Raw genomic sequence first — 13,447 nt, forward strand, 5'->3', positions numbered from 1 at the left:
TTAGCTGGGCATGGTGATGCATGCCTGTAATCCCAGCTATTCAGGAGGCTGAGGCAGGAGAATCACTTGAGCCTGGGAGGCAGAGGTCACAGTGAGCCAAGATCGTGCCACTGCACTCCAGCCTGGGCAACGGGTGAGACTCCATCTCAAAAAAAAAAAAAAAAAGTAAAAATGGTACTTCTGTATAGCTCATTTACTATGAAAGGCCTGGAGTTGCTCTGGGTGAGTCAGTGAGTGAGTGGAGAGTGAATGTGAAGGCCCAGGATATTACTGTAGACTTTATAAACACAGTGCACTTAGGCTACACTAAATTTGTTAAACATTTTTTCTTTCTTCAGTAATAAATTAACCTTAGTTTAATGCAACTTTTTTACTTAATAAACTTTTAATTTTTTAAATGTTTGTCTTTTATAGTAACACCTTAAAATACAAACACATTGTATAGCTGTATGAAAATATTTTCTTCTTTATCGCCTTCTTCTATAAGCTTTTTCTATTTTTAATTTTTTAAAAGTTTTTACTTTTAAAGTAAGTTGAATCCCTGAATAGACCAATAGCAGGCTCTGAAATTGAGGCAATAATTAATAGCCTACCAACCAAAAAAAGTCCAGGACCAGACGGATTCACAGCCAAATTCTACCAGAGGTACAAGGAGGAGCTGGTACCATTCCTTCTGAAACTATTCCAATCAATAGAGAAAGAGGGAATCCTCCCTAACTCATTTTACAAGGCCAACATCATCCTGATACCAAAGCCTGGCAGAGATACAACAAAAAAAGAGAATTTTAGACAAATATCCCTGATGAACATCAATGCAAAAATCCTCAATAAAATACTGGCAAGCCGAATCCAGCAGCACATCAAAAAGCTTATCCACCATGATCAAGTGGGCTTCATCCCTGGGATGCAAGGCTGATTCAACATATGCAAATCAATAAATGTAATCCAGCATATAAACAGAACCAAAGACAAAAACCACATGATTATCTCAATAGATGCAGAAAAGGCCTTTGACAAAATTCAACAGCCCTTCATGCTAAAAACTCTCAATAAATTCGGTATTGATGGAACGTATCTCAAAATAATAAGAGCTATTTATGACAAACCCACAGCCAATATCATACTGAATGGGCAAAAACTGGAAGCATTCCCTTTGAAAACTGGCACAAGACAGGGATGCCCTCTCTCACCACTCCTATTCAACGTAGTGTTGGAAGTTCTGGCTAGGGCAATCAGGCAAGAGAAAGAAATAAAGGGTATTCAGTTAGGAAAAGAGGAAGTCAAATTGTCCCTGTTTGCAGATGACATGATTGTATATTTAGAAAACCCCATTGTCTCAGCCCAAAATCTTAAGCTGATAAGCAACTTCAGCAAAGTCTCAGGATACAAAATCAATGTGCAAAAATCACAAGCATTCTTATACACCAGTAACAGACAAACAGAGAACCAAATCATGAATGAACTCCCATTCACAGTTGCTTCAAAGAGAATAAAATACCTAGGAATCCAACTTACAAGGGATGTAAAGGACCTCTTCAAGAAGAACTACAAACCACTGCTCAGTGAAATAAAAGAGGACACAAACAAATGGAAGAACATACCATGCTCATGGATAGGAAAAATCAATATTGTGAAAATGGCCATACTGCCCAAGGTAATTTATAGATTCAATGCCATCCCCATTAAGCTACCAATGACTTTCTTCACAGAATTGGAAAAAACTGCTTTAAAGTTCATAGGGAACCAAAAAACACCCCGCATTGCCAAGACAATCCTAAGCCAAAAGAACAAAGCTGGAGGCATCATGCTACCTGACTTCAAACTATACTACAAGGCTACAGTAACCAAAACAGCATGGTACTGGTGCCAAAACAGAGATATAGACCAATGGAACAGAAAGAGCCCTCAGAAATAATACCACACATCTACAGTCATCTGATCTTTGACAAACCTGACAAAAACAAGAAATGGGGAAAGGATTCCCTATTTAATAAATGGTGCTGGAAAAATTGGCTAGCCATAAGTAGAAAGCTGAAACTGGATCCTTTCCTTACTCCTTATATGAAAATTAATTCAAGATGGATTAGAGACTTAAATGTTAGACCTAATACCATAAAAACCCTAGAAGAAAACCTAGGTAATACCATTCAGGACATAGGCATGGGCAAGGACTTCATGCCTAAAACACCAAAAGCAATGGCAACAAAAGCCAAAATTGACAAATAGGATCTAATTAAACTAAAGAGATTCTGCACAGCAAAAGAAACTACCATCAGAGTGAACAGGCAACCTACAGAATGGGAGAAAATTTTTGCAAACTACTCAACTGACGAAGGGCTAATATCCAGAGCCTATAAAGAACTCAATCAAATTTACAAGAAAAAAACAAACAACCCCATCAAAAAGTGGGCAAAGGATATGAACAGACACTTCTCAAAAGAAGACATTCATACAGCCAACAGACACATGAAAAAATGCTCATCATCACTCACCATCAGAGAAATGCAAATCAAAACCACAATGAGATACCATCTCACACCAGTTAGAATGGCAATCATTAAAAAATCAGGAAACAACAGGTGCTAGAGAGGATGTGGAGAAATAGGAACACTTTTACACTGTTGGTGGGACTGTAAACTAGTTCAACCATTGTGGAAAACAGTGTGGCGATTCCTCAAGGATCTAGAACTAGAAATACCATTTGACCCAGCCATCCCGTTACTGGGGATATACCCAAAGGATTATAAGTCATGCTGCTATAAAGACACATGCACACGTATGTTTATTGCGGCACTATTCACAATAGCAAAGACTTGGAATCAACCCAAATGTCCATCAGTGACAGACTGGATTAAGAAAACATGGCATATATACACCATGGAATACTATGCAGCCATAAAAAAGGATGAGTTCGTGTCCTTTGTAGGGACATGGATGCAGCTGGAAACCATCAATCTCAGCAAACTATCACAAGAACAGAAAGCCAAATACCGCATGTTTTCACTCATAGGTGGGAATTGAACAATGAGATCACTTGGACACAGGAAGGGGAACATCACACACTGGGTCCTATTGTGGGGAGGGGGGAGCGGGGAGGGATAGCATTAGGAGATATACCTAATGTAAATGACGAGTTAATGGGTGCAGCACACCAACATGGCACATGTATACATATGTAACAAACCTGCACGTTGTGCACATGTACCCTAGAACTTAAAGTATAATAAAAAATTTTTTTAAAGTTTTTACACTTTTTTGTTAAAAACTAATATACAAACACACACACACACACATATTAGCCTAGGCCTATACAAGGTCAGGATCATCAGTATCACTGCATTCTGTCTCCACCTGTTGTCCCACTGGAAGGTCTTCAGGGGCAATAACACTTATGGAGCTGTCATCTCTGATAACAATGTTTTCTACTGGATACCTCCTGAAGGACCTGCCTGAGGCTGTTTAACAGTTAACTTTTTAAAAGTATAAGTAGGAGTACACTTTAAAATAACAATTAAAAGTATAGTATAGTAAATACATAAACCAGTAACATAGTCATTTATTATTATGAAACATTTTGTACTGTGCAAAATTTTATGTGCTATACTTTTACACCACTGGCAGAGCAGTAGGTCTGTTTACAGCAGCATCACCACAGACAAGTGAGTAGTGTATTGTGCTACATTGCTATGGTGGCTACAACATCACTAGCTAGGCAAGAGGAACTTTTCCGCTCCATTATAATCTTGAAGGACCACTGAGGTATATGTGGTCCATCAGTGGCCAAAATGTATATGACACATGACTATATATATATCTCTTTCACTTATATCCTTTCTTTTCTTCCTTTTTTTTTTTTTTTTTTTTTGAGACGGAGTTTCACTCTTGTTGCCCAGGCTGGAGTGCAATGGCGTGACCTCGGCTCACTGCAACCTCTGCCTCCCAGGTTCAAGTGATTCTCCTGCCTCAGCCTCCCAAGTAGCTGAGATTACAGGCATGTGCCACCACATCCAGCTAATTTTGTATTTTTAGTAGAGATGGGGTTTCTCTATGTTGGTTAGACTGGTCTCAAACTCCCGACCTCAGGTCATCTGCCCATCTTAGCCTCACAAAGTGCTGGGATTACAGTCATGAGCCACCGCACCCAGTTAATTTTGTATTTTTAGTAGAGACAGGGTTTCTCCATGTTGGTCAGGGTGGTCTTGAACTCCTGACCTCGTGATCTGCCCACCTCGGCCTCCCAAAGTGCTAGGATTACAGGCGTGAGTCACTGCGCCCAGACTATCCTTCTTTCTAATATCCTAATAACTGTAACTGTGAATATATTTTAAAACTGACATGGAATAAAAAAACTGAGAAAAACCAGTAATAGTTGTGACCAAGAGAGGTTCCATTAGGATCTGGTGGGGTGAATTATCTGGATTTGTTTAGTTTCACACTTCGCACTAGCATCCCAGTTAGGCACCCTCATGGGGAAGGAGGAAAAGAGAATGGTAAAAACTAGAAGTTACAGGGAGGCAGATTTTTGTTTCAAAGCAAGGCAGAATTTTATAAAAGCGCTGTCTAAAAAGTGGACTAAACTGGTTTCCCATGTGAGAAAGAATTACAAATGAGATTCCTGCATTTAAGAAGGAGTTTAGTCTACCTAGGGCGTTCCCTTCTTCACTTTGGCAACAGCGGTACAGTTTTGTAGGACAGAACAGAATCTGAAAACCAATAGAAGATTATTTGTGAGATTAAATACCCACATGCTCCCATTAAGAAAGCAGATGGATCATACTAAATTGTCAATCTAGACTTAAATAAGTATGGCAACTTTCTATAAAAGCCTGTCGATAGTCTTTAGGTAATACTTTCTAGAATTTATTTTAAAAAAACAATGGTAGTCTGTGAGTTTAAAATTTCCTTTAAAGAAGTGATTTGTTAAAGAAAGAAAGCAGTCAAAGTAGAACTAAGTAAGGAATTTCTGCACAAGTTCTTATGTCCTTAAATTCTACTGTTTTCCAACTTTGTACTATACGTTCCTTTGTTATTGTTGTTTACCTTCAAATTGCTTTTGGGGAGACAGAAAGGAAATGATGTTTACCCAGACACGAAAGTGGGATTCCTTGTAATGTACCTACCATGTCTCCCAGGTGGTTCATGCCCAGATCATATGAGTGCATTCCCATTGAATGCTCCAGGTTATGAAGCATCACAAACTTTAGATTCTTTTCCCAGATGAGACGTCGTACTGCTTCTTCATTCTAAAACATAATGAAGAAGAACATAGTCATACTGCATCCTGGACAAGTAAGTGTTTGATAATGAAAATGGCTTTTTTTTTAGATGGAGTTTCACTCTGTCACCCAAACTGGAGTCCAGTGGCATGATCTCAGCTCACTTAAACCTCCGATTCCTAGGTTCAAGTGATTCTCTGCCTCAGCCTCCCGAGTATCTGGGATTACAGGCATATGCCACCACACCAGCTAATTTTTGTATTTTTAGTAGAGACGGGGTTTCGTCATGTTGGCCAGGCTGGTCTCAAACTCCTGACCTCAGGGGATCTGCCTGCCTCGGCCTCCCAAAGTACTGGGATTACAGGTGTGAACCACTGCACCACCCGAAAATAGCATTTTTGAAGCATTCTACCAAATGTGGATCTGAGAGCATGCAAATGCATAAATATATCCAATATAACTGCTAACTTCACATATTAATCTTAATTCTTGCTCTTAACTGCTTTGATGGTGATTAATATTATTTTATGATAAACATGAATTTCCTTCTCTTTTTAAAATTTACTATTATTGTTATTATTATTATTTTTGATAGTCTTGCTCTGTCACTCAGGCTGGATGGAGTGCAGCACTATAGCCTTGACCTCCTGGGATCCAGCAATCTTCACACCTCAGCCTCCTGCATAACTGGGATCACTGGTGTGTACCACTGCAGCCAGTTTTTTTTTTTGTTTTTTTTTTGTTTTTTTTTTTAAAGACAGGGTCTTGCTCTGTTGCCCAGGCTGGAGTGCAGTGGTATGATCACAGCTCACTGCAGCTTCAAATTCTTGGGCTCAAACTATCCTCCCATCTCAGCTGCCCAGGTAGCTAGGACTGTAAGCATGCACCACCACAACCAGCTTATTTTTATTTTATTTTATTTTATTTTGTTTTATTTTATTGTAGAGACAGGCTGGTCTCAAACTCCTGGCCTTAAAGGATCGTCCCCCCCTTGGCCTCCCAAAGTGCTGGGATTACAGGTGTGAACCATGCACCCAGCCATGATTTTCTCTTTCTTTTTCATGTTTTACAAGTTCATTACATGTGTCTGGGTGTAGGTTTCTTTATTTACCTTCAGCTGTGTACTTTTGATTGGATGACTCAGGACCTTGTCTCATATCTGGAATATTCTCAATCAGTGTCTCCACATATATTGCTTCTCCACCATTCCATCTAATTCTCTTTTTCAGAAACTCCTATCCAAAGTATTTTGGAGCCTCAAACTCTCTTTCATCTTCTTACTTGCGTTTTCTTATATTTTTCTTTTTATTTCTAGGTGCTGCATTCAGGGTGAATCCCTCAGTAGTATCTTTCAGATACTATCCAACTCTTTACAGTCTGGAAATCCTTTTGATTTTTATTGCAGTGACAATATTTTTTATTTCTAAGATTTCTAATTTTTTTCTTGTCTATTAGTGTACATATTATTCCTTTATATATAGTCTTTTGAAAAGTTATTTTTGGTTCTATTATTTTAATTTTATTCACAGTGAATTTACAAGCTGACTGTCAATTTTCTTGTCCTTCAGGAGATTCATTCACATAGAATACAATGATGTAGAAGGCAAGGTGGATGGTGCCTCCTAGAATAGCTGAAGCCAGACTTGCTGGGTAGCAAGTCTGGATGCAGGTTTCTGTCCCTTGGAGCAAGGTTTTACTGTTACCCCAATAATTGACATAATGGGCATGCATGATGGGCTTACTTCCAAACTGCAAGATGAGAAGCAATGGTATAAAGACAAACAAATCTAAGTACAAGAAAGGAAAAAAAAAATAAAAAGAAGTGCACTTTGAGATCAATTATAAAGGTAGGATACTAATCAAAAGTCAGGTTCATTCCTCCTGAGGGATTGGAATTATTAAACAGAGGGATAGCATTCATTTAACCAGATAATGGTGCTAATTGCACATCTAACTCCAGTCAACCTTGAAATGAGGAACCTCTTCATAAAGGGTGTGGGTGAGGGTGAAATTCATCAGCACCAAGGAAACCATATGATCATTTCAATAGATGCAGGAAAAGCATTTGACAGAATTCAACATCCTTTCATGACAAACATTCTCAACAAATTACATGTAGAAGGAATGTTCCTCAACACAAATAGGCCATATATGGCAAGACTACAGCTAACACCATACTCAACTGGGTGAAAATTTAAAGGCAATTCTGCTAAGATCAGAAAAAGACAAGGGTACCCACTTTCACCATTTCTAGTCAATATAGTGCTGAAAATCCTAGCCAGAGCAATTAGGCAAGAAAAATAAATACAAGGCCTCCAAATAAGAGAAGGAAGAAGTAAAATTGCCTTTGTTTGTTGATGACATGATCATATAGAAAGTCTTGGCCAGGTGTGGTGGCTCATGCCTATACTTTGGGAGGTTGAGATGGGAGGATTGTATGAATCCAGGAGTTTAACACCAGCCTGGACAACATGGCAAGACCCCATCTCTACAAAAACCAAAAATAGAAATTAACCAGGTGTGGTGCCATGTGCTTATAGTCCCAGTTACTTGGAAGGCTGAGGCAAGAGAATCACTTGAGCTGGGAGTTTGAGGCTGCAGTAAGCTATGATCATACCACTTTACTCCAACCTGGGTGACAAAGCAAGATCTCATCTCAAAAAAAAAAAAAAAAGGTTTGGGCACGGTGGTTCATGCCTGTAATCCCAGCACTTTGGGAGGCCAAGGTGAGTGGATCATGAGGTCAGGAGTTCGAGACCAGCATGACCAACATGGTGAAACCCTGTCTCTACTAAAAACACAAAAAGTATCTGGGTGTGGTGGCATGTGCCAGTAATCCCAGCTACTCAGGAGGCTGAGGCAGGAGAATCGCTTGAACCCAGGAGGCGGAGCTTGCAGTGAGCCGAGACTGCACCACTGCACTCCAGCCTGGGCGACAGAGCAAGAATCCGTCTCAAAAAAAAAAAAAAAGAAAAAGAAAAAGAGAGAGAGAGAAAGGAAAGACTCCATCAAAAAACTATTAGAACTGATATGTGAATTCAGTAAAGTTGTAGGACACAAAGTCAACATACAAAAGTCAGTAGTGTTTTTATACACTAACAACTATTTGAAAAAGAAATTAAGAAAACAATTCTATTTACAATAGCATTTAAAACATACTTAGGAGTAAATTTAACCAAGGAGTTGAAATGTTATATGCTGAAAACTATAAAACATTGATGGAAGAAACTGAAGACAAAATAGGCCAGGCGCAGTGGCTCACGCCTGTAATCCGAGCACTTTGGGAGGCTGAGGTCAGGATCACCTAACGTCGGGAGTTTGAGACCAGCCTGAACGACTTGGAAAAACCCTGACTCTACTAAAAACACAAAATTAGCTGGGCGTGGTGGTGCATGCCTGTAATCCCAGCTACTCGGGAGGCTGAGGCAGGAGAATTGCTTGAACCTGGGAGGCGGAGGTTGCGGAGAGCCGAGATCATGTCATTGCACTCCAGCCCGGGCAACAAGAGCAAAATTCTGTCTCAAAAAAAAAAAAAAAAAAAGAAAAGAAAAAGAAAGAAAGAAAGAAATTTAAGATAAAATAAATAAATGGGAAGATATTCCATGCTCAAGGATTGGAAGAATTAATATTGCTAAAATGTTCATACTACCCAAAGCAAACTAGAAATTCAGTGCAATTTCTATCAAAATTCTAATGTTATTCTTAACAGAAATAGAAAAAACAATCCTCAAATTAATGTGGAACTAAAAAAGTCCTTGAATAGTCAAAGCAATCTTTAGCAAGAGGAACAAAGCTGAAGGCATTACAAAATGCCTGGTTTCAAAATATATTACAAAACTATAGTAATTTAAACAGCATAGTACTGGCATAGAAACAGACACATTTACCAATGGAATAGGATATAGAGCCCAGAAATAACCTGCAATTTTATGGTCAATCGACTTTCAGCAAAGGTGCTAAGAACACACAATGGGGAAAGGATAGTCTGTTTAATAAATAGCATTGGGAAAGCTGGCTATCCAAATGCAGAAAAATGAAACTGAACCCTTATGTCACCCCATATACAGTAATCAACTCAAAATGAATTAAAGCATAAACATAAGGCCTGAAACTACACAATTACTATAAGAAAATATAGGGGAAAACTCCACAACATTGGTCCAGGCAATGGTTTTTTGAATATGACCCCTAAAGAACAGGCAACAATAGCAAAAATAGACAAACAGGACTCCATCAAACTAAAAAGCTTTTGTAAAATAAAGGAAACAATTAACAGAGTGAAAGGATAACTCATAGATTGGGAGAAAATATTTACAAATCATACATTTCATAAGGGGCTAATATCCCAAATATAGAAGGAACTCAAAGTAACCATCAAGAAAATAACCCTGTTTAAAAATGGGCAGAAGACTTGAATAGACATTTCTCAAAACAAGACACATACAAATGGCCAACAGATATATGAAAAAATGCTCAACATCACCAATCATCAGGGAAATGTAAAGTAAAACCACAATGAGATATCACCTCACATCTGTTAGAATGGCTATTATCAAAACAATGAAAGATACGTGTTGGTGAGGATGTGGGGAAAAGGGAACCCTCATACACTGTTAGTGGGAATGTAAATTAGTACAGTCATTTTGGAAAACAGTATGGAGATTCCTCAAAAAACTAAAAACATAATTACCATATCATCCAGCAATCTCACTTCTGGGTATATGTCCCAAGGAAGCACAAACAGTATGTCAACAAGGTAGCTGCACTTCCAGGTTCATTGTAGCATTATTCACAATAGTCACGATATGGAATCAACCTTATAAAGTGTCCATTAAAAGATGAATGGATAAAAAAGTGTGGTACTTATTGTATTCCATGTATAATGGAATACCAATTAGCCTTAAAAAAAAAAAAAAAAAGGAAATTCTGTCATTTTCAACAACATGGATGGGTCTAGAGAACGTTATGCTAAGTGAAATAAGCCAGGCACAGAAAGACAAATACTGCATAATCTCATTTACATGTGGACTCTAAAACAGTTGAACTCATAAAAATAGAGAGTAGAATGGTGGTTAGCAGAGGCTGGGAGGAGGGTAGACAGGGAAAGGGGAGATGTTAGGCAAAGAGTACAGAGTTTCATTTAGACAAGAAGAATACGTTCTCGCAATCTATTGCATAGCATGGTGGCTACCGATAATAGTAATAATGTATTTTATATGTCGAAATTACTGAAAGGGTGGATTTTAAATGTTCTCATCACAAAGAAAGGATAAGTATGTGAGGTGCTGAATATGTTAATTAGCCTAATTTAATCATTCTGCAATGTATATTTGTATCATAACATCACATTGTACTCCATAAATATACACAATTATTATTTAATTATAAATAAATAAAAATAAAACTTAGAGTATATGACCTACTAAGAGTGTCATTTTTATACAAAATAATATGTCAAATAAAGAAATATATGATGCTAGCTTACAAACAGAAATATTACATAGTTACAGGACTTAGTTATTTAAAGCAGTAGGGTTAAGGTCTTAACATCAGCAAGCGTGCTTTAAAATAAAAACAGAAGTACAAAATGGGAAGTGATAGTCAAGAAACAATATCTGGCCGCACTATGTGGGCCAGATAAGGCCTTTTCGCTCCTCAGCCATCCCAAATGTGGCTCTTCTTCAGGAGCTTGTGCTCATTTGCCCTTGGCCTGATAGCAAGCAAGTATTTTGCTTGCTCCCTGGCTTCCATCAATTCTCTGCTCAAATGGCACCCCTATCCGTGAGGCCTTTCCTAACCCTCCTGTCATATAGATAGACTTCTTACCACCACTACCGCCACCCAGCGCCCTTCCTCCTCTCCATGCCTTCCGTTACTTTTAACTACAACACTTATCACCATCTAGCATACTACATGTCTGCTTGTTTATTTTCTTATTTCCTGTCTCTCTCACTATAATAAAAGCTCCATAATAGGAATTTTGTTTTGACTCCTGCTGTATGGTACCAAGAATAGTATCTGGCAAGAAACAAGTACATAATATTTATTTATTTATTTTTGAGATGGAGTCTCAGTCTGTCGCCCAGGCTGGAGTGCAATGGCGCAATCCTGGCTCACTGCAACCTCCGCCTCCCCAGGTCAAGCGATTCTCTTGCCTCAGCCTCTTGAGTAGCTGGGATTACAGGCGCCTACCACCACATCCAGCTAATTTTTGTATTTTTAGTAGAGACGGGGTTTTGCCACGTTGGCTAGGCTGGTCTCGAACTCTTGACCTCAGGTGATCCGCTCACCTTGGCCTCCCAAAGGGCTGGGATTACAGGCGCAAGCCACCACGCCCAGCCTAAATATTTACTGAAAACACTGCCTGTAAGAACGCAATTTTGAGAGGTAGAAAACAGTACTCCTTTAAAAGCATATCGCTCGAGTGGCAATCCAGTCTACCTTTTCCTTGTATTGTTTGCCATAGGTTTTCTTCCAGAGATGCCAGTGATGATCCAGGGTAGGATCTTTATGCAACTGCGCCACTGCAGAGGAGCACACCAGGAGCACACAAACCAGCTGTTTCATTCTGTGTAAGGAAAGGTAACATAGGAAGTGTTGCTGTTAGCTGCATATATTGTGACCATATTTTTTCATAAGAGAAAATAACAATGCAAAGTCTATCAAAGGGACAGACTTTTTTTTATTATTATTATACTTTAAGTTCTAGGGTACATGTGCACAACGTGCAGGTTTGTTACATATGTATACTTGTGTCATGTTGGTGTGCTGCACCTATCAACTCATCAGCACCCATCAACTCGTCATTTACATCAGGTATAACTCCCAATGCCATCCTTCCCCACTCCCCCCTCCCTACAATAGGCCCCGGTGTGTGATGTTCCCCTTCCCGTGTCCAAGTGACCTCATTGTTCAATAGGGACAGAGTATTATAAAGAGAATTATACAGGAAAATTCCTGGGATATATAGTCACAGGGAATAGCTGCAGATTTATGTCTGAAATACTACTTCCAATGCTTAGTAGCACTTTAAAAAGTGATTTTCAGGAATTTCCCAGTATCTGGTAAACCAAACACATCTAGGGGGTTAGAAAACAGGGACTTTCCAGGATTTGCCAACAAATCTAATCAAAGGAAATCTCTTTCTCTCTCTCTCTCTCAAAAAAAAAAAAAATCATCCTTAAGAGAGGCAAACCTCTGAAAAATCAGTTTATCTCCTGAATTTTTGAATACATGAGCTCTTCTTAACTGACTTATTTAAATATCCACAGTCTTTACAGATAGTTAAAAGACAACTCTCATTCACATCTTTAGGTAGGTTATTTTCCTTTTTATCTTTTTTTTCCAATGATCAGACATCTGTTTCAAATGAAGCAATTAACTACTCTTTAAAATGCCACTTCTGTATTTAATTCAAGAGACTTCAACAGAAATTTAGCGACTAGCTCCTTCAAACTGGATTCTACTTTCTTTTCCGTTTCTTTTCAATTGAAAACATCTGGAATTTTAAACATGTAAACCTTTTAATTATATTCCAAAGAAAGCCACGTTTCAGCCTCAACTTAGATGCTTAGATGCTCAAGCAGACATTAACTTTTTAAAAATAGAGAAGAAGCAAATTGAACGACATGACTTTTTAGTTTACTTCCTGAAACCAAAGATTGAAAACCTAGCAGGCAGAACAAGTTACAAACACAAACAGAGTGTTTGAAGACCAAATGGGAGAAAAAGAACAAACAGTACATACGTGATAGAACCAGCAGGTGCTCCTACAGTAAGAATCCTTGAATTGATGGGCTCTCTTCTAAGATTTCAAAGCAGCAGGGAGATTTCAGTTCAACTGACTTTAAAAGAAATTGGAACTTGTCACATGAGGTATCCATAATGAGGAAGTGAACTTTCATTTCAGTTTCGTTTAAAATCTAGCTAGTACAGTCACCTCTAGTCGTCTCCCTATGGTCTTGGGGACAAAGTGGATACAGTAAGCCATCAAGAAGAGCCCTTGTCTGAGCCCAGTGGCTCACGCCTATAATCCCAGCACTTTGGGAGGCTGAGGCGGGAGGATCACTTGAGGCCAGGAATTCAAGACCAACCTGGGCAATATAGCAAGATCCTGTTTCTGCAAAAAAAATTTTTTAATTAGCTGGACATGGTGGTGCATGCTTGTAGTCCCAGCTGAGAGGGAGGGTGAGTTGGAAGAATTGCTTCAGTCTAGGAGGACAAGGCTGCAG

General features: G+C 38.8%; 1 protein-coding gene across 2 annotated transcripts in view; it reads right to left on the reverse strand.

Moving 5' to 3' along the window:
• Positions 1-13,218, reverse strand: part of CTSS (cathepsin S) — a 36,227-nt gene extending 23,009 nt beyond the window's left edge. For both annotated transcript variants that reach the window (XM_050751069.1, XM_050751058.1), the window contains exons 1-3: positions 12,964-13,218; positions 11,658-11,784; positions 5,121-5,243 (exon numbers count right to left, since the gene is read on the reverse strand). In XM_050751069.1, the coding sequence (XP_050607026.1) occupies positions 5,121-5,243; positions 11,658-11,783 (249 nt within the window). In that variant the 5' untranslated portion in view covers position 11,784; positions 12,964-13,218. The remainder of the gene's footprint in view (positions 1-5,120; positions 5,244-11,657; positions 11,785-12,963) is intronic.
• Between the last annotated feature and the right edge of the window lie 229 nt (positions 13,219-13,447).

The sequence above is a fragment of the Macaca thibetana genome, chromosome 1 (genome assembly GCF_024542745.1).
Source record: "Macaca thibetana thibetana isolate TM-01 chromosome 1, ASM2454274v1, whole genome shotgun sequence".
Taxonomy (NCBI): Eukaryota; Metazoa; Chordata; class Mammalia; order Primates; family Cercopithecidae; genus Macaca; species Macaca thibetana.